This window comes from Cyprinus carpio, chromosome A11 (assembly GCF_018340385.1).
Source record: "Cyprinus carpio isolate SPL01 chromosome A11, ASM1834038v1, whole genome shotgun sequence".
Taxonomy (NCBI): domain Eukaryota; kingdom Metazoa; phylum Chordata; class Actinopteri; order Cypriniformes; family Cyprinidae; genus Cyprinus; species Cyprinus carpio.
The window spans coordinates 24750623-24771398 of NC_056582.1; the positions used below are offsets into that span (position 1 = coordinate 24750623).

General features: G+C 33.3%; 2 protein-coding genes across 2 annotated transcripts in view; both read left to right on the top strand.

Moving 5' to 3' along the window:
- LOC109050433 (zinc finger protein GLI2-like) overlaps positions 1-20776 on the top strand; it is a 192111-nt gene that overhangs the window by 95723 nt on the left and 75612 nt on the right. The gene's annotated exons all lie outside the window — the stretch shown is intronic.
- LOC122146648 (CLIP-associating protein 1-A-like) lies at positions 13120-19662 on the top strand. The gene is made up of 5 exons (XM_042766915.1): positions 13120-13151; positions 14988-15133; positions 16859-16995; positions 18026-18096; positions 19526-19662. The coding sequence occupies exons 2-5, from the start codon at positions 15034-15036 to the stop codon at positions 19587-19589; spliced, it is 372 nt and encodes a 123-aa protein (XP_042622849.1). The 5' UTR covers positions 13120-13151; positions 14988-15033; the 3' UTR covers positions 19590-19662.

Below are 20776 nucleotides of genomic sequence, written 5' to 3' on the forward strand. Positions count from 1 at the left end.
CTGGTTTGATGACATAATACTGAATAAGAGAGAAAAAAAAATGATTGTGTACAAATAATATAGCCAATATTCTATTCCCAAAGACTAACATCCAACACAAATCTAGAGACATAGATTAAGTACAAACACATAGAATGTGTTCAATAGAAATAAGCTGAAAGCATGCTGATTGTAAAATCAAAACAGCAAAAAAAAAATAAATTAAAGATTGATAAAACTTACTCAAAAATCAAAACCATCATTAACAACATTAATTCAAATAGTATAAACTTCCTCATTCAGCTGAAAAAATGTCTGTGTTGTGTTCCTTTATTACATTAGTATTCTAAATTTAAATTCCCAAATAGGATTTAAAGGGATTGTTAATCCATTGGTTTCTATTTCAAATTCAAACATCTTGAAGTATTTTATTCCATTAGTTTCTATTTCAAACTGAAACATATTGAAGTATTTCATTCCATTAGTTTCTATTTCAAATTCAAATAACTTTATTCCATTAGTTTCTATTTTAAATTAAAATAGCTTTAAGTATTTTAATCCATTAGTTTCTATTTCAAATTGAAATATCTTTATTCCATTAGTTTTTTATTTTAAATTCAAGCATCTTTAAGTATTTTATTCCATTAGTTTCTATGTCAAATTGAAATAACCTGTAATTAATTAGTTTTCTTTAATAAAATCGTGTACCTCAACCTTTATAATTCCATTTAGTGTCCTTTTTTCTATTTTAAAACCTTGAAATAGCGTTAAAAGTAGATTTATAAGTTCCATTAGTTTTTATTTCAAATTGAAATAACTTATTTCCCTGAGTTTCTCTTTTAAATATTTCAAATTCAAACATCTTGAAGTATTTTATTCCATTAGTTAGTATTTTAATCCATTGGTTTCTATTTAAAACAAAAACATCTAAAAATATTAAAATCAATTAAATCTCGGTACTTTATTCCATTAGGTGGCTATGCTCAACATTGAAATGAAAGTTACCGAATATTCCAGCATTGTTTCGAAAATAAGTCTCAAGAACACCCACATAGCGTCTCTACTTAAGGAACACAAAACCGCCCACCTTTAAAGCTACTATTCAGTTTTCATTTTTTTATTCAAATGAATATCACTCTATTCCCATTCTAAGAAAGTTATTTTGTGTAATATTTTACAAACCTAAAAGATAAATTACAAACACCGAACACGCACTGGAGGCTGTACATACAATGACGTATTTGACTTCCGCAAGTTAATCGTTGGCTGAATCTATTCAAATTGAAAATAACTGTTATTACCTTATTTTGCTAAGATGTTCAAAATTAAACATCTTATAAATATGTTATTACACATTAGGATCTGTTCTCTTTTTCAAATTGACATATCTTTAGTCCCATTGTTTTTTTTATGTGAAGTAGTTTCATTTTTACATTGTAATTAAGTATTTTATTCCATTAGTTTCTATGTCAAATTGAAATATGTTTATTCCAGTAGTTTCTTTTTTACATTTTAAAAACTCAAATGTAGTTTTTGCCATCACAATAGCCAAAAAAAAAAAGCTGAAAAAGAAAAACGCAAGAATCCACCAAAAACACCGATTGCCATAACGCTTGTAAAGACTCAAGGGGATGTTTTTCTTCTTGTTTTTACATAATGCCAGCAAAAGGCAATCCAGGTTCACACGTGTAGACTACTATCACGTAAAGTTACGGTAATGAGCAGAAAATGAGCAGCGCTTTCCTCTGAGCTTTGTGTTTTCAGAAGTTAAATGATAGTTGATAGAGTGTTTCACAAGCAGTTACGGTAATGAGCAGAAAATGAGCAGCGCTTTCCTCTGAGCTTTGTGTTTTCAGAGGCCTGATGCTGGCTTTTGCGTCCTTGCTTTCCCAGCTGCTAATTACCATTGAAGATCCGTTTAACAGAATGTCTGTGAAGGCACAGCAGAGGACAATACTTACGTGTATACTCAAAATCAAGAGGTTTGTGCAGCTTAACAATAACACGCTTTTAAAGGAAAGCGTGTGTTTGAATGGAGAACTCAGAAGGGATTTGTGGGGTGGTTTCGTAAGAGTGAAAGTGTGTGTGACAAGCCCACAGACCACACAAAAGACACACACACACACACACACAAACACAAACACACAAACACACACAAGTTGCAGCAAAAATAAGCAGCTTTGGATTGGATGCACGGCTCAAATAGGACATTTTTTCTTTTTTCACCTTGGTCGGTCCACTCCTCGTCACCCTCTAGAAACAACACTTTAAGTAGGTTAGAGAGCAATTTGGAGGAAAAATTAGCAGATATTGTGTGTTTCTGCCTTGAAGGAGGGAGAAAGATCATGTTGACCTTGAAGGAGGGAGAAAGATCATGTTGTTTGATGTTTTAATGAACCGTAACATCTGCACACACGCAGATACAGAGCAAAATCTGTCATGATTCACCCTAAAATCAAACGAAAGCGATAAGAAATTATGTTTTGCATAAATAAAATAAAGCATGTATTTAGGACCATTCAGTTTTTCCCATTATTACTTATTTTTTTTAGGATAATTAAGCAGATTTAGCCTTTAAATTCTTTTTTAATGTAAAGAGAAAAAAATGCTATTTTTTATTTATAGATTATGCAGATTTGTTAGTTTTTTTTCAACGTTTGAAATAAAGTAAAATATCTAAAAAAAAAAAAATCAAAAAATAAATAAATAAAATACAGACATATAAAAAATAATAATAAAAATGAAAAAAACACACAGCAAAATTATTAACATTAAAATAAAAAAAAAAAATAAAAATATATATATTTAATAGAGATAATAATAACAGAGATTTTAGAAACTGCAATGGTTATGAAGAATTAGTCAGATATTAAAAAGATTGAATTATTACAGTGATTTATTTCATTTCCTCTCAATATTGGCCTAATAACTCAGATAATACTTCACAGTAATAAACAGGAAAATAAACATGGTTAATGTTGTAAAATGAATCAATTGTGAAACAGTTTTGAAGCAGCTCTAAAAACACAAGTGTCATTCAGATCAGTTCAGAATATTCATTACTGTATATTAATTGTACTTTAAACCCAGTAATTATTATAGCAACATTATATTTACCTTTTAAAAATGTTCCAGTGCCATATGAACCTTTATTTTCTTTTATACAACTGTTTTATTGAGTTTTCCTGTCATCAAAAGTGTCATATGAAACGTCCCAATGCATTCACAAACTTATTTAAGATACACCACAGACTTTCTGGGCTTGTGTTTGGTTGCGTAACGTTGTGTTTCTCACATTCCTCTCATTCGGTCTTAATGAGGATTATCCTTGGATCTTATTTGTTTCCAAATCTTTCTTATCACTAAACCAAATCAACACGAACAGATCATCATAATCAACCCACATAAAAACCACACCATCATTACCAAATCTTCATTACCATTCTTTTCTTATCTTATTTGTGTGAGGATTCATAGTTTACCCAATATTTGGCATTAGGAGTTCTGTGTGTTGTTAATTTTGTCATTTTCGGGGGGGGGGGGGTGACAATAAAATACATATCAACTTAAATTTACAATAAAAATAATTAAAAATACAAACACAACACAAAACAAATCAAAAAAAAACGAAAAAAAAATAGTGCAACAATCCATATAAATATTACAACATATTGCATGCCTAGATTAAAAAAAAAATCTTAATTTTGGAATTCTCTATTTAATAATTAGTAAAATCAGCACAAAAGATGTTCTGTAACACAAACTAACAGCTCATTAGTTTTATTGTACTGCCACCTGCTGGTCAAATATGACAATGTTCCTAAATGATCTGGTATTTATTACAATATTCTTAAATGACTGAAATATGAAATAATTAAATATTCTAAAATAATCTTTTTTTTTTTTTTTTTTTTTTTGGCTTTTGACTTATAACCAGAGCTCTGATTATTCACTTTGATTATTTGTTATACACTATTTTAATATGTTTTTGACCAGTAAGGATTATAAATATTGCATCTCAGACAAAGTGGTTCATATGTTATAGATTGTAAAAAAAAAAACCTTAGATATGATTGATATATATTTGTAGTGTGTGTGTTTGGATGAGCGTTGATCTGATGAATAATCCAGGACTGATGTCACCAGTAATATTTAATATCTCCCTCTTTTGCTCATTATTCAATCAGAGTGTAAATGATTTTAGATATTTAGATGTGTAGACTACTACTGCTAATAATAATAATTATAATTTTTAAAAAAATTATACTAATTTATCCTCCTTCCTTTTGACCCATTAGCGTTCAAACCCCGCCCTCTAGAGACATGTCAGCCAATCCGAACGTGTAGGTTTCAGTTCTTATCATATTTTATTTTTAAAAAAAAAAATCTTTATTTGTTTATTTAAATTAAATATTATCTTATATCTTAGACATTTTACACAAAAAAAACTTTTTTGTTAACTTTATTTGATTATTTTTATTGTTATTTGTTATATATTTCTTTTATTAAAATATGTTTATTATTATTTTTATTATTTATACTTATTAATTATTATTATAAGTAGACCACCTCCATTCTTTTTTAAATTAACTTTTTAATTAACTTTTTTATAATTGTATTGTGGATGTATATTTTTTATTATTATATTATATTTAGAGACTCTATACTATATCATATATATATATATATATATATATATATATATATATATATATATTCCATCATTAATATGCATTAATATTAATAATAATAATGATAATAATATAAATTATTATTATTTATTATTATTAATTATTATTAAAAGTCGACCACCTCCTTTTGACTTGCCTTTTATCATTTTTATTTTTATATTTAGTTTATTTTTTAATACATATTTTAATAATTTAAATTTCATTTATTTTAATTTTTTATACATTTTACACAAAAATGATAAAATATAATTATAAAATATAATTAGACCACCTCCATCCTTTTGACTCGCCTTCTCTCTTATTTTATTTTTATGCTTTTTAATTTTTAAATAAGACATTTTAAATCTGTCTTATTTTATTTTATTTATTTCTTTTTTTTATTTTACACAAAATTGGACCAAAATTGTTATTTAAAAAAAAATTATTAGTATTATTTATATATATTTTTATTTAGAATTTGTTTTATATTAAAATATAATAAATATATATAATTAATAAATAATAATATTTAAAGAAATATTTTTTACTGCATACTGTTTCACAAGTAATAATTTAAATTGTTGCATTGGTATTATGAAATAACTGACCGCCACTCACTGAATTAAACATCCAATAAAGTGGGGTCATGTGACATACTGCATACTGTTTCACACACATTCTAATACTACAGTATGCAGTGTGCATGTAGTGAGCAGTGTGCTACCATCCATTCTGAACACAGCCTGTGTGTGAGGCTCCTCCCCTGGCCCTCCTCCACCCAGTGATGTGGGCGTGGCTTCATCAGTAATAGCTCATCCCAGCATGCTCCAGTTTCCACACACACACACACACACACACACACACACGGAGGCAGGGATGGGTCGAGCCACTGCTGGATGCTGTGTCAAAATGAGGCAGCGTGGGAAAGCCTGACGATGTTGAGAAAAATCTTGTTCCGCAGGATCATCTCCTCCTAAAAGCCTCCCCTTCCTAACCCCTCAATGAGCAAAGGGACGAGACAGACAGACAGACAGAGACGTGGCATCTGTAGGTCAGGAGGGGACGAGCGTCTCTGTTGTTTCTCGAATGATAGCGGCTCACATCTGTCTGTCTCTCTGCCTCTGTCTTTCTGAAATCTGATCGCTGTGATTAAATGCTGCATGCAGATCGCATGTGTGAGTGTGTTTTGTCTTCATTTATGTCCTCAAAACCTTATGGAACCTTTCAATTGAAAAATAATGCTTTGTGAAGGTTAGAGGACAGAAAAAAACAAGAGCAGAAAAATTGCATTATTATAATTAGACTGCCTCCATCATTTTGACTTGACTTCTCTATTTTTTTTAATGCTTTTTGTTTTTAAATAAGATGTTTTATTTTTTTTTCCTTTTGCACCAAATCACAATTTTTTTTTTTTTTTTTTAGTATTTATGATATTTTTAATTACTATATTAAATTATATTTTTATATTTATTTTATATTCAAAAAATTATGTTTTTAATTATTTTATTCAAAAAATTACTTAGTTCATTTATGGGCACCAAATGTTCTCGTAACTTGCCTTCTCTATTTTCATTTTAATAAAAAATTTTTTTTAAATAAGATATTTTAATTTAGTCTTTTTTTGTCCCTTATTTTTAATTTTACACAAAATTGGACCAATAAATTATTTGCAATTTTTTATTAGTATTAATTAAATTTAAATTGTTATATTTTTATATGAAAATTTTAATAATAAGTATATTTTCTTAATTATTTTATTTATATTATTAAATTAATTAAATTATTTAATTCATTTATGGGCACCAAATGTCCTCACAACCTGCATTATGGAAACGTTCAATAGAAAATGCTTAATAAACCTGTAAAATAATATATTAACGTAAATATGCATATTGTTTGTGAGGGTTAGAGGACAGAAAATGTTTACAAATGTGTGTTTGCGGACAAATTGTCTTCTGAAATGACATTTTGAGGGTGTTTTTGATTGTAAGAATGATCATATATTGAGTAGATAATGTTTTAAGTTCTCTTTTAGGGGTCAGAGAAGGTTTTGAGTCTGTTTTTTAATGTTAAATAATAGATGTTTGTGGTTTGGATGTCTGGATGAACGTTTGTTCGTTTCCCCGGAGGTTTCTGGAGTAGTTCGGAGCGTGGATTGTGGGAGAGAGGTGTAGACACTAATGCATGATGAATAAGGTGTGTGTGTGTGTGTTGTGTGTGTGTGTGTGTGTGTATAAATAATTCATGGCGATTGATCGCTGGTCTGGCAGATTTTGGTGCTGGTTTGCTCATGTGAGCGGCTCTGCCGGGGTTTCCTGAGCTGCTGCGTGAAGGAGGTGACATCCTTCAGATTCACACACATACTGCAGATCTGATGCTCTTCATGAAGTCTGTAGGTGCAGCGTAATGTCAGGATGTTCAGATCTGCCGGTTTTACAGCCTCGTCTTATGTATTCATGTTTCGTTTACATGCATTAAGCTGAATTTAACTTTTGGTGCAAACCTGAGTTATAGTTCACTGAAACGGAAGCTATTAAAAGCATTGTTGTTAATTAATTCATTTAAAACAAAGGTGAAATTAATATAAAATGTAAATATTGGATGAAAAACTTAACTTAATTTGAAATAAACATAATAATACAATAAATTTATTTTATTTATTTATCCTTTATTTAGCCAGGAAAAAATCCCATTGAGATATAATAATCTCTTCTTCCAGGGAGACCTGGTCAAAAACGGCAGCACACATATAGTTTCAGACACATAAATAATTAAACACAAACAATCCAACAAATCAAAACATAGATCGAAGTTCAAGAAAAACATTTACAAGACCTCTTTAAATGTAGAATACAGAATAAATTTTAAAAGTACTCAAAGATGGCAAAGACTCTAATTTCAATACATTTTTGTAGGGTCGTGGAGTTGCCAAACCCTAGGGGCATAAAAAGAAAAAAAGCATGCTTTCCAAATTTCAGTGAATACTCTTGGGACTTTTAAACCAAAAATGCAGCTGCGATCTGGTCCCCATGAACCATTAGTATAAAAAGTTAAAAATTTTTGTAATGTATGATGGTAATTTACCCAAGGAGTGCCTTTGCAATAAATACATACATGTGTAAATTTCTCCTATGATACAAAGAAACCATGATAAAGATTCATACAAAATAACAATGATGCGTACGGTATTCTGCCCCACATACAAAACGTAACGCTGCATGATAGACAGAGTCCAATTTTCTTAGTAAAGAGAAGACTGCATGCATGTAAACAAGATCACCATTAGTCAATTTATTGTTAAAAAAGTACTCTCAAACCAGTTTCTTTCGGGCCTCAATAGGGAAAACAATTTTTTAAAACGATAGAAAAACCCTAGTTTTGATTTAAAGCTTCTTCAGCAATTGATCAATGTGAACATTAAATGCTAATTTTTCATCTAGCCATATACCTAAATATTTATAGGAACCGACTCTTTCAATTTCTGAACCACATAAAGTTGATATTGTTATGTCTGTACCCTTACGGTGATGGGCGGTTAAAAATCATATATTTTGTCTTCCTTGAATTTAAAACTAATTTTAATTTATCCAACGTATATTGTATAGTATTAAATGCTTTTTTGTAAATTCATCAGAGCTTGATTTATAGATGCTGCTGCTGTATAAATAATTGAGTCCATCAGCATATAGATGCACATTAGCAGAATCTACTCCTGAATCCAAAGCATTTTATAAAAAATAGAAAATAGGATAGGAGATAAAGATAGATCCTTGTGGACCTCCCTTTTTAACTTGAAGAAAAGGAGAATTATAATTTTCTATATTCACACATTGAGTTCGTTCTGATAGATAATTATCAAACCATTTCAATAGCAGCTTCACTAATACCTATAGATCTAAGTTTCTGTAAATAATAAATTATGATCAACAGAGTCGAAGGCTTTGAAAGGTCGACAAATAATGCGGCACAGGCACTTTTTACAATCTAAAGAGTTTATAAGGTCATTTGTAACTAATAAAGCTGCAGTTAGGGTACTATGACCTGCTCTCTAAAGCCTGACTGGTAATCGTTAAGAACATTTATTATCTTGTTAAAAAAATTGTTTTAATTGATCGTTTAGCAATGATTTCAATAATTTAGCTAAGACTGGTAATCTAGAAATAGGACGGTAGTTGTTAGGATCTGAAGGATCTCCACTTTTAAATAAGGGAATAAACTGTGCCGACTTCCACGCTCTCGGAATAATATTTGAAATTAAACTTAAATTAAATATAGAAGCAATTGGCTCTGCTAAAATACCAGCAGCTATTTTTAAAAAATAAGGCTCAATTTATATCCCACCCCTGCAGATTTTTTGACATCGGTTTCACTAAAGCATTATAAAACCTGGGATGTTGTAAATAGGAGAGAAATTAAACACCTGCCTGGGACAATGTTTATCAGAGACAACTAATTCTGTAGAGACACCTAAATCAGACTCATAACTTGAGCCTGCAGTAAAAAAATTATTAAAAGATTCAGCAATATTCGCTCTACCTCTATATTCTTTTGATTAACAATTAAGGTGATCTGGAATTTTAATTGATAACTCGTTCCTGAAGTAGATTTTACTAGCTTCCCGAATTTAGTAGGATTATTTAAATTTTCATTTACCAATAGAGAGATAATAATCACGTTTTGCACATTTTATTTGAATTAGTACATGAATTTCTTAATGCTCTATAAGAACTCCAAATCTAATAGATCATTTGATTTTTTTGCCTTCGCCCAAGCAGCATTTCTCTGTCTGATAAGTGTAGAAAGAGAGTATCATTAAACCAGGGTTTGTCTTTGCCACTTATCCTTAACGTTAAGTGAGCATGCTTGTCACATATTTTTAGAAAAAACTTTTTAAAATAAATCCCAAAGCTAGGTTGATATCTGGCATATATGAAATAACACCTAAATCAATATTATATAAATCAGGACATAAAAGAGCCTGTTCATTAAAATTTTTAAACTATTCTTTTGTAAATAAAACGTGGAGGCATCTTATGAATCGTCACCGTTTCTCACACATGCAACAGCACAATGATCACGTATGTCTTACAAAAAACACCAACTGCAGTAAACTTATGGGATCCATTTGTGTAAAATTAAGTCCAATAGAGTCTGATTTACACCCAGGCGTTCCTTTTGATTGATCCTCGGAGTTACTGAAGTAATCACGTTCCTTGACTAGGCAGAGAGAATCACAAAATCTTCTTTAAAATGGGGTCGTGACGATGGCGAAAGCCAGTCCCAATTAAAATCACCAAGTATTAAGTTTCATGTTCCTTGTTCACATTCAGAGAGAAGAGCTCCGCAAGTAAGTACATATTTCACTCGACATAGACTGAAGAAAGGCGGACGGATAGCATCCATCCAACTATAATATTCAGATTACCTAAAACGCATACAGTTGATCTTTAGGGCAATTAGAATCAAAACCATTTAGGTTTTTCCTGATGCGACTGTATGTTGCAGGAAAATTTTTAATCTACTCTTTTATATAAATTGCGACTCCCTCCCCCCTTTTTGATTTGCGATCTTCACAACCTAAAACATTATGTATATTCATCAATTTTTTACGCATAGAGCGGTCATATCTACTAACTGGATCGCGTTTAACCATGTCTCTTGTCTGTAAAAACCAATACGATCTGCAATCAGTCACTATCCAGCTCATCCGATATTCGTAAAGAAGTCAATTTTTATTGTACCAAACTCCGCTACATTGCAAGATGACAAACCCAATCCTTTTTGGCAGATTTAGCCTTCCATCGGGTGTTTGAAGTTGGATTACCCTCACGCGACCTGGATTGGGTGGACCGTTCTCCTGATAATGAAAGCAGGAGGAAAACTAACAATTTTTTCGGCCTTTCTACGTTGACTGGAAGACGCTCTTTCCCGAACAGCCGACGACGCGTAGGATTGAAATAGACTTTCCCGTTGTTCCCTATGTGACCACAGGCACCGTAACCCCTCGCGAAAGTCAAAATCGTGAGTGAGGCCTGCTAGTTCTAGAAACCAGTTTACAAGTCATCCAAAGAGATTGACATGGTCATTGCGCCTGGGTCTCTTAAGCAATACCCGCAGCCGCCCATTAACCCGGTGATCGCCGGCCCTCCTGTGTTCCCACCACAGCCCGACGTTCCACTAGCCTCCCCAATTTTCCTTCCTCTGACTCTTCGTTTCGGCCGCCGAAAGACCCCGTCGCATCCGTGTCCAGACATGCCGCTATCCTCACGGCCTGTTCTCGGCATTGTGTATGTCTGAGGCAGTCCTTCCTAATCAAACGCAACCAATGTCGCGAAAACTTTTTCCCAGTAATAAGTGTCGCAGTATAAAACTTCAAGATGTTTGTATAAATAGTCCTCAATGTGTTAAAATATAAAATATAAAATGCACTGAACTTGATCTTAAATAACACAATTAAGAAAGCATTGTTGGGCTGGTTTGTTGTTTGGAAAAGAAACAAATAAGAAAACAACTGCAACAAACACACCTCTATATAACATAGCCACGCCATCTTGGAAAAAAACACAAAAAACACAAATGTAAATATATATGTGCATGTGTAAAACAGTTACGTTTGGATCATTTTTTCTATATAAAATGAATATGCGATATTTATGTGGTTTTGCAATATACTAATAATATCTACTAATAAACTATCTAATAACATATATAAATTATAGTTATAAATGAATTCAATTAATAAAAACACTATTAAATTAATAAATAAAATTAAAAACCGTTGAAACCTTTAAAAAAACGAACCCACTAATAAATGACAGAAGCCCACGTAACCAAAAAAAAAAAAAATTAAATAAAATGAGATTATAAAATTAATAAAAACGCCTATAATCAAAAGCTAATTAATAACAACAACTATCTTATAGGTATGTGCATATTTATAATATATATATATATCTTATTATATATATATATATATACATAGTATATATCTATACCGTAAATATATATATATATACATATATATATTATATCTATATTATATATATATAATACATATGTAGGTACATATATCCTTACATATATATACATATATATATAGTATATATAATATAGATATTTATATAACTAACTATAAATACTACATGTAATAGCATAAATAAGTGTTTTCTCTGTCATTCCTCAGATAAGAACATTGATGATGAAGAATCGGTGGATGGAGGTCGTTCCTCGTCGTCCTCCTCTAAAGGAGCGTCATCGGTGCAGCGGACGGGATCCGTGCGCAGGCCGAGCTCTGCATCCAGCACCAAGAGCTCAGAACAACACCACCACCACCACCCTCATCACCAAACAAACTAATCAACAATTCCAGCTGCAGTGCTGAACCGATTCCCCATTGAGAGTCTCTGCATTATCCTGTCCTCTCGTGCGTGGACGACCAGTCTTTTTGGGGGACTTGAATGAATTAGTGTCATTGTAAAGCTGCAATATTCTAGAAATCACAGATTTGGAACGACCAGCTTCTCTTGCAGTGGCTGAAAGGGTCGTCCCTTTGGTCTTCTTCTGGACAACCTGCTGTTGCAGGGTTTCAGTCACCTTAAAGCGGCCTGCTATATAGCAGTCTCAGTGAAAATTAGAGTATATATTTAAAAAAAAATAATAAAAAAAAAAATAATATAAAAAAACAAATTATATATTTTAATTTGTATATAATAACAATATTAAAAAAAAAACAAAAAAAAAAAAAAAAAAAAAAAAAATATTTTACCATTATAAAAAAAAAGGTAAAACCCTCTGGACTTGTTGATTGTTGTCTCAGGTAAGGAGAGCTCTGGTGCCGGTGCTGTCGATGAAGAAGACTTCATCCGTGCCTTTGAAGATGTGCCCGCCGTACAGGTGAGCATTTGTAGCATAAACAACAGTGAAGGACTTTTTCTATTTCAAATAAATGCTGTTTTTTAAACCTATTCATCAAGCAATCCAAAAAAAAAAGAAAAAGAAAAAAAGATCAGTTTTCACAAAATGTGTGCTACTTTCCACATGAGCAGCAAATCAGGTGATTTCTGAAGGATCATGTGACACTGAAGACTGGAGTAATGATGCTGAAAATTCCACTTTGATCACAAAAAAAAACAACATAATAAAAAATAACAACAAAAAAAACAACAAAACAATTACTGTACTTCATATCAAATCAACACTTAAAAAAAAAAAAAAAAAAAAAAAATCTTACTTACCCCAAACTGCATCTAAATCATCATCTCAGGAATCATCAACCCTGCACCAATGATGACACATCTGTCTGTAATGTGGAGTGTCAGTTTGGACTCTGGATTCAGTGGTTTTTCATTAGAAATCTCTGGACAGATGCCAGTTTTCAGTGAGTTTGATGATGCTGTTGTTTCTCAGATTTACTCGGCTCGAGAGCTTGAAACAATACACGAAAAATACCCGATAAATTACCACAAAACACAAAAACATGATTGGGAACAGCGTGTGGCTGCAGTGATATAAAACAAAAAAATAAAAGAATAAAAAAACTGCCTATTAAAATCTGAGTTTATATCTCATAAATATCTCATAAGTCTGAGTTTATATCTCAATTCTGAGATTAAATCTCAATTCTGAGTTTATATCTCATAATTCTGAGTTTATATCTTGCAATTCTGCATTTATATCTCAATTCTGAGATTATATCTCAAATTTGAGATTATATCTCAATTCTGAGTTTATATCAGAAATCTTAGTTTATATCTCGCAATTCTGAGTGTATATCGCAATTCTGAGTTGATATCTCATAATTCTGAGTTTATATCTCAATTCTGAGTTTATATCTCAATTCTGCATTTATATCTCAATTCTGAGTTTATATCTCAATTCTGAGTTTATATCTCAATTCTGAGTTTATATCTCAATTCTGAGTTTATATCTCAATTCTGCGTTTATATCTCAATTCTGAGTTTATATTTCAATTCTGCGTTTATATCGCAATTCTGAGTTTATATGTCTCAATTCTGAGTTTGTGTCTCAATTCTGAGTTTGTATCTCAATTCTGAGTTTATATTTCAATTCTGCGTTTATATCTCAAATCTGAGTTTATATCTCAATTCTGAGTTTATATCTCAATTCTGAGTTTGTATCTCAATTCTGAGTTTGTATCTCAATTCTGAGTTTATATCTCAATTCTGAGTTGATATCTCAATTCTGAGTTTGTATCTCAATTCTGAGTTAATATCTCAATTCTGCGTTTATATCTCAATTCTGAGTTGATATCTCATAATTCTGAGTTTATATCTCAATTCTGAGTTTATATCTCAATTCTGAGTTGATATCTCATAATTCTGAGTTTATATCTCAATTCTGAGTTTATATCTCAATTCTGAATTCATATCTCAATTCTGAGTTTATATCTCAATTCTGAGTTTATATCTCACAATTATTAGTTTATATCTCAATTCTGAGTTTATATCTCATAATTCTGCGTTTATATCTCAATTCTGAGTTGATATCTCATAATTCTGAGTTTGTATCTCAATTCTGAGTTTAATATCTCAATTCTTGCGTTTATATCTCATAATTCTGAGTTGATATATCATAATTCTGAGTTGATATCTCATAATTCTGAGTTTATATCTCAATTCTGAGTTTATATCTCAATTCTGCGTTTATATCTCATAATTCTGAGTTTATATCTCAATTCTGAGTTGATATCTCATAATTCTGAGTTTGTATCTCAATTCTGAGTTTATATCTCAATTCTGAGTTTGTATCTCAATTCTGCGTTTATATCTCAATTCTGAGTTGATATCTCATAATTCTGAGTTTATATCTCAATCCTGCATTTATATCTCAATTTCTGCGTTTATATCTCAATTCTGAGTTGATATCTCATAATTCTGAGTTAACCTATCTCAATTCTGAGTTTGATATCTCAATTCGGAGTTTATAATCTCAATTCTGAGTTTATATCTCACATTCTGAGTTTATATCTCAATTCTGAGTTTATATCTCAATTCTGAGTTTATATCTCAATTCTGCGTTTATATCTCAATTCTGCGTTTATATCTCATAATTCTGAGTTTATATCTCATAATTCTGATTTCGTTTTGTTTCTTTCTCAGAATTGCAAGAAAAAGTTTCCAGAGTTGTGAAATACAAACAACTAACATTTTTTTAAAATCCCATTTCAGAAACAAACTTCCCTTTCAGAGTGATACAAGTCCATTTTGTCATGTTTATTTTGTAAAGTATAATCAAACTGGTCATTATCACATAGATCAAGTATTTTAGGGTCATGTCATTTAGTTGTGACCTTTGACCCCTTGTTTGGTTCATTTACAGCTAAAGAAGGTTCGTTCTCTGCTGTTGGCCGGCGCGAGCGACTACGATGGTTTTTCGCAGCAGTTACGGCAGCTGGAGGGGCCGCTCAAACTGTCGACCAAAGATCTGCGCTCGCAGGTGGTGCGCGAGGCCTGTATCACACTCGGGTGAGGAAAAATTAGTTTTTAGACTAAAAGATACTAAATAAAAGCTACTTCATCTCCTTGAATTATTTTCTGTAATGTAAAGCAGTCGTATCGATCCGGGTTGATGCCGTTGTTGGTATAAACCATCATCACGTTCAGCCCTAGTTGAAGATGGAGGGACTGCTGAGTGTTGCTGACAGACTTAGTTTAATGAAAAGAATCAATTAGTTTAAGTGTTCTGGTTTTAAACGTTGGACAGATTCCAGCATTGTAAGATCTGCTGTGCTTCATGATGGAGCAGAGAGTGTGAAGGCTCTTAGTGTGCATGAAAACACAAACTCTCGTTAGACAGATGGGCTCCATTCCAAACCATAGGTAACCGCCTTCATAGGCAACATCTCAGCTGAAATGCAACCACAAAAACGACTGGTTTTAAAGTGGTTTTTGCCACTGTTTTAGCAGTTTAACACTTCACACAGCTCTTATCCATCTTTTAGCTGTTTTTTACTGAATCAACTGGTTTTAGCTGGATTAGCATAGAAACATGCTAACAACATGCTAGTAACTTGCTAATCAGGCTAGAAACATGCTAGTGACATGCTAGTAACTTGCTAATCAGGCTAGAAACATGCTAACAACATGCTAGTAACTTGCTAATCAGGCTAGAAACATGCTAACAACATGCTAGTAACTTGCTAATCAGGCTAGAAACATGCTAGTAACTTGCTAATCATGCTGGCAACATGCTAATAACTTGCTAATCATGCTAGCAACATGCTATTCTTTTGCTAATCATACTGGAAACATGATAGCAACATGCTAGTTACTTGGTAATCATGCTAGCAACATGCTAGTCAATTGCTAATCATGCTAGCAACATGCTAGTCACATGATTTGGAACACAAATCAAATTCCATTTAATTTTAATTTGTCAATTTAAATAAATCATTAATAAATAAGCATAAATATTTGGAACAATAGTGTGTTTTGATTTGTATTTTAAATGTATTTTTAAATATGATATAAAAACATAAATAAAAGTCAATATTTTTATCGATTCTTCTCGGTATTATATGAATTTTATGCATTAATGAAATATATTTTAAAATATTATATAAATATAATATATAAATAAAATTCAATATATATTATTATTTTATTGATACTTTGCATGAGTTTTTAAGTGTCATTCAATTAAAGTTTATACATGTTTATATATATATTTTTTTATATATTTAATTAACACATAAAATCCATATACTATATATAGAGGTTATATATATATAGAGGTTGACCGATTTTACCGATACCAATAGCTAGGTTGGACCACAATTGGTGCCGATTAATCAGCAAAACTGACCTATAATTATCTATCTATCTATACATAAATGTAAGTCAATATTACATAAATTTAAATGTAGTGTAAGTGTTGATTAAATATATTAAAATATATATATATAAATAAATATTTCTAAATTTTATATTGCATGAATATGTGCATAAAGTTTGTTTGTATAAATACACACACACACACACACACACACACGCACGCACGCACGCGCGCTCACACACACACAGATAGATAGATGGATGGATAGATAGATAGATAGATAGATAGATAGATAGAATAGATGCCCCCTTCATAGGCAGCTCACTAGGTTTTGAAATAAAGTTTAAGTATTCTGTGTTAGTCTGATCTCTTTTGAGTGTTCTGTGTTAGTCTGATCTCTGATGTGTCTCTTCTAGGCACCTGTCGTCTGTGTTGGGAAACAAATTTGATCACGGAGCCTGAGAACATCATGCCAACCTTACTGAACCTCGTCCCCAACAGCGCTAAAGTTATGGCCACATCTGGAATGGCGGCGATCCGTCTCATTATACGGGTGTGTTTACACACACACACACACACACACACAGACACACACACACACACACACACACACACACACACACACATATGGGCAGCTGATGTTCTGTGTGACACGCAGTCAGCCGTGATGTTGGATTCAGAGCGGCAGACATGATCAATAAGATTGATCTGCATGTTAGTTGTGTTGGTCTGATGAACATCACAGCAGTTAGAAACATCCCAAATCAATTTCAATGGTCTGATGAACATCACAGCAGTTAGAAACATCCCAGAGTGATTTCACTTGAAATATTCTCCATTCCTGATGCTGTTGAAATCAGTTTTACATCAGAATTAATGATGCTGTGGAGCGCAGCTTCAGTCTGTGTGTTTGTCTGCTACGAGAGCAACTCACCCGAGATTAAACAGCATTTACACATGGAATATTTGTATGAAGTTGTTAATATTAGAAATAATAATAATAAAAATATATATAACATATAATATTAATTATAGCATTTATTGTGTATGTGTGTGTATGTGTGTGCAATAATTAATATTATATTTATAAAATATACTATTAATTATAGTACATATACATGTATTTTCATTATTTATATTATTAATTTCAATATATATTTATTTTACATGGATATAAATTTAAGTGTTGATTAAATATATTAAAATATTGTAAATATTATATATAAGTATAAATGAAGAAGAAATGATAGTTATATTGCATGAATTTCAAGTGTGTGTGTATGTATTTATTGATGCTATAATTAATATTATATTATATATGCATTTTTATTATTTATAAGACACACACACACACACACACACACACACACACACACACACACACACACACACACACAACCCACATAATATGTGTTGTTGTAGTAACACTCCAAGGTGATTAATAAATATAAATATTTAGATTCTCACAGAATTAAACCTAAGATCTTGCTTTTAAAATTTTCTTAAGCATTTATTCAATCATATCTGTATATATGTGTGTGTTGTTGTAGTAACACTCTGTGATGTGTTTGTTTCTTCTTCAGCACACTCACTATCCGCGGCTGATTCCCATCATGACCAGCAACTGCACTTCTAAATCAGTGGCTGTCAGACGGTGAGGACACACACACACACGCACAAGCACTCACACACACACACACACACACACACACACACACACACACACACACACACACACACCCACACACACAACACACACACAGCCCACCCCACACACACTCACACACTCAACACACACCCACACACCCACCACACCACAACACACAACCACACACACCCACCACACACACACACACACACTCTCTCACACACCACACACCAACACACAACACTCACACACACGCACACACACACGCACACTCACGACACACCACACTCACTCACACTCACACACACACACACCACACACCACACAGCACACGGCACACACACACACACACACACACCCACACACACACACACACACACACCCACTCACTCACTCCTCACTGGACACACACACACACACAAGACAAACCCCCTCATACAACACAACACAGCACACACCAACAACCCAAAGACACACCATAAACCAACACAACCCACACACACAAACACACACTCACCAAAAACTCACCACCTCACTCCAACACTTACACCAAACACCCACAGCACCCCCCCCACACACACGACACACCCCCACCCACACAACCAACCCACGCTACACAACACTACACCTCACACTCACTCACTCACACACGCACACACAAACACAGACACACACACACACCACCACACACACACACACACACACCCCACACACCCTCCCACACAACACACACCACACCACACACAGCACTCACCCACACACACACTCACATACACACCAAACCACGAAACACCCCACTCACAAACACTCACAGATCACACTCACAGACACACACACACACTCACTCACTCACTCACAAACTCACTGACACAACACACGTCGCACACTCACAGACACACCCACCACACACACACACACAAACACCCCACACCCACTCACCCACCTCACACCCTCACTCACTGACCACACACACACACACACACACGCGACACCACCACACCACACCCACCCCCCCACAAACACCCACCAAACCTACACCCCCAAAACACCCGCCCACACCCCCACCCCCCACACACTACAACCAACCCCAAACTCACTCACAGAACGCACACACACACTCACTGAACCCACACCACGACCACACACACACAGACACAACTCACAGCACACACACACACTACACCCAACACCACACACAAACAACACACACACCCACCCAACACAGCCAGACACCCATCCCACCCACTCACGACCCCCAACTCCTTACACCACACACCACACACCCAGCACCCCTACACAAAACCACACACACCCCTACACACCACACAACCACACCTGATTCGCTCTGATCTTAACAGGAAATGTTTCCTTTGACTTACAGACTCTGATCTGATTCGCTCTGATCTTAACAGGAAATGTTTCCTTTGACTTACAGACGCTGCTATGATTTTTTAGATCTTCTGCTTCAGGAGTGGCAGACACATTCTCTAGAGAGGTGAGAATTCACCATTTATTCACCCGCATGTCGATCCAAATTCTGTACGACTCTCTTCATTCAGTGGAACACAAAATGAAATGTTTTAAATACTGTCGTTAGTTGCTCTTTTCCATGCAGTTACAGTTACCAAATGCCAGCTGGAGCGTTTAAGTCTGACACAATCGTGACCTTACCGATTCACACACGCTGGTCCTGCAAGCGTCCTTAGTAAGTGGTTCAGAAGTCCATTTCATCATAGTGAATCATTTCCATGTCAGATGATTCCTGTTTATTGAACCTGTTCCTCCAAATGATTCAGTGATTCATTTGAGCCATAACTCACTGTGAAGCATTTTGTGTACCATCTCCACTGGATTGCTCTAATAAAGTGAAATTATATTTTTTCGTAGTCAAATAAATATGCGTTTCTCAGTTATAGTAAAAAAGAGTGTTTTATTTTATTCATAGTATGTATAGTAGAAGCTGCAATGGCTCTTTTTCTAAAATTTGATTAACTGAGCTACAACTTTGTAAGTATTTTCACTGAATCATTGGTTGAACTGTTTCATTAACGGAATCATCCAGATTAACTGGTTCTGTTGAGTCCATTTTTGTTAAATGAATTATTTGACCCAAAATTCACCTACTTAAAACATAAACTATCAAGTAACTATCATTTGTATATTTGGTTTATTTTATTATCAAAAATGAAAATTTGCTGAAAAACTACTTACCCTCAATTCATCCAAGATTAAGATGAATATGTTTCTTCATCAGATTTGGAGAATTGCAGCATTGCATCAGTGTCTCAGCAATAGATGCTCTGCAGTGAATGGGTGCCGTCAAGCCAATTAGAGTTTCCCATACAGCTGATAAAAACACATCACAATAATCCACAGCACTCCAGTCCATCAGTTAATGCCACATATTTAACTGTTTTAGATTGATTTAGCATGTAAAAAGTGCTTGATCTGTGCATATTTCTCACCTGATTCATTAAAGTTAAAAATGTCTTAGTTTCAGGTTTTGTCTTCTCAAGACATTAACTGATGGACTGGAGTGGTGTGAGCTTATTGTGGAGTTATTCGTTGTTTTATATCAAAGCTGTTTGGAGATCTCATTCTGGACCGGCATCGACACTTACTGCACTGCAGAGCACAGTGATGCAATGCTCTACCATTTCACGTCCAAACCTGATGAAGAGAAACA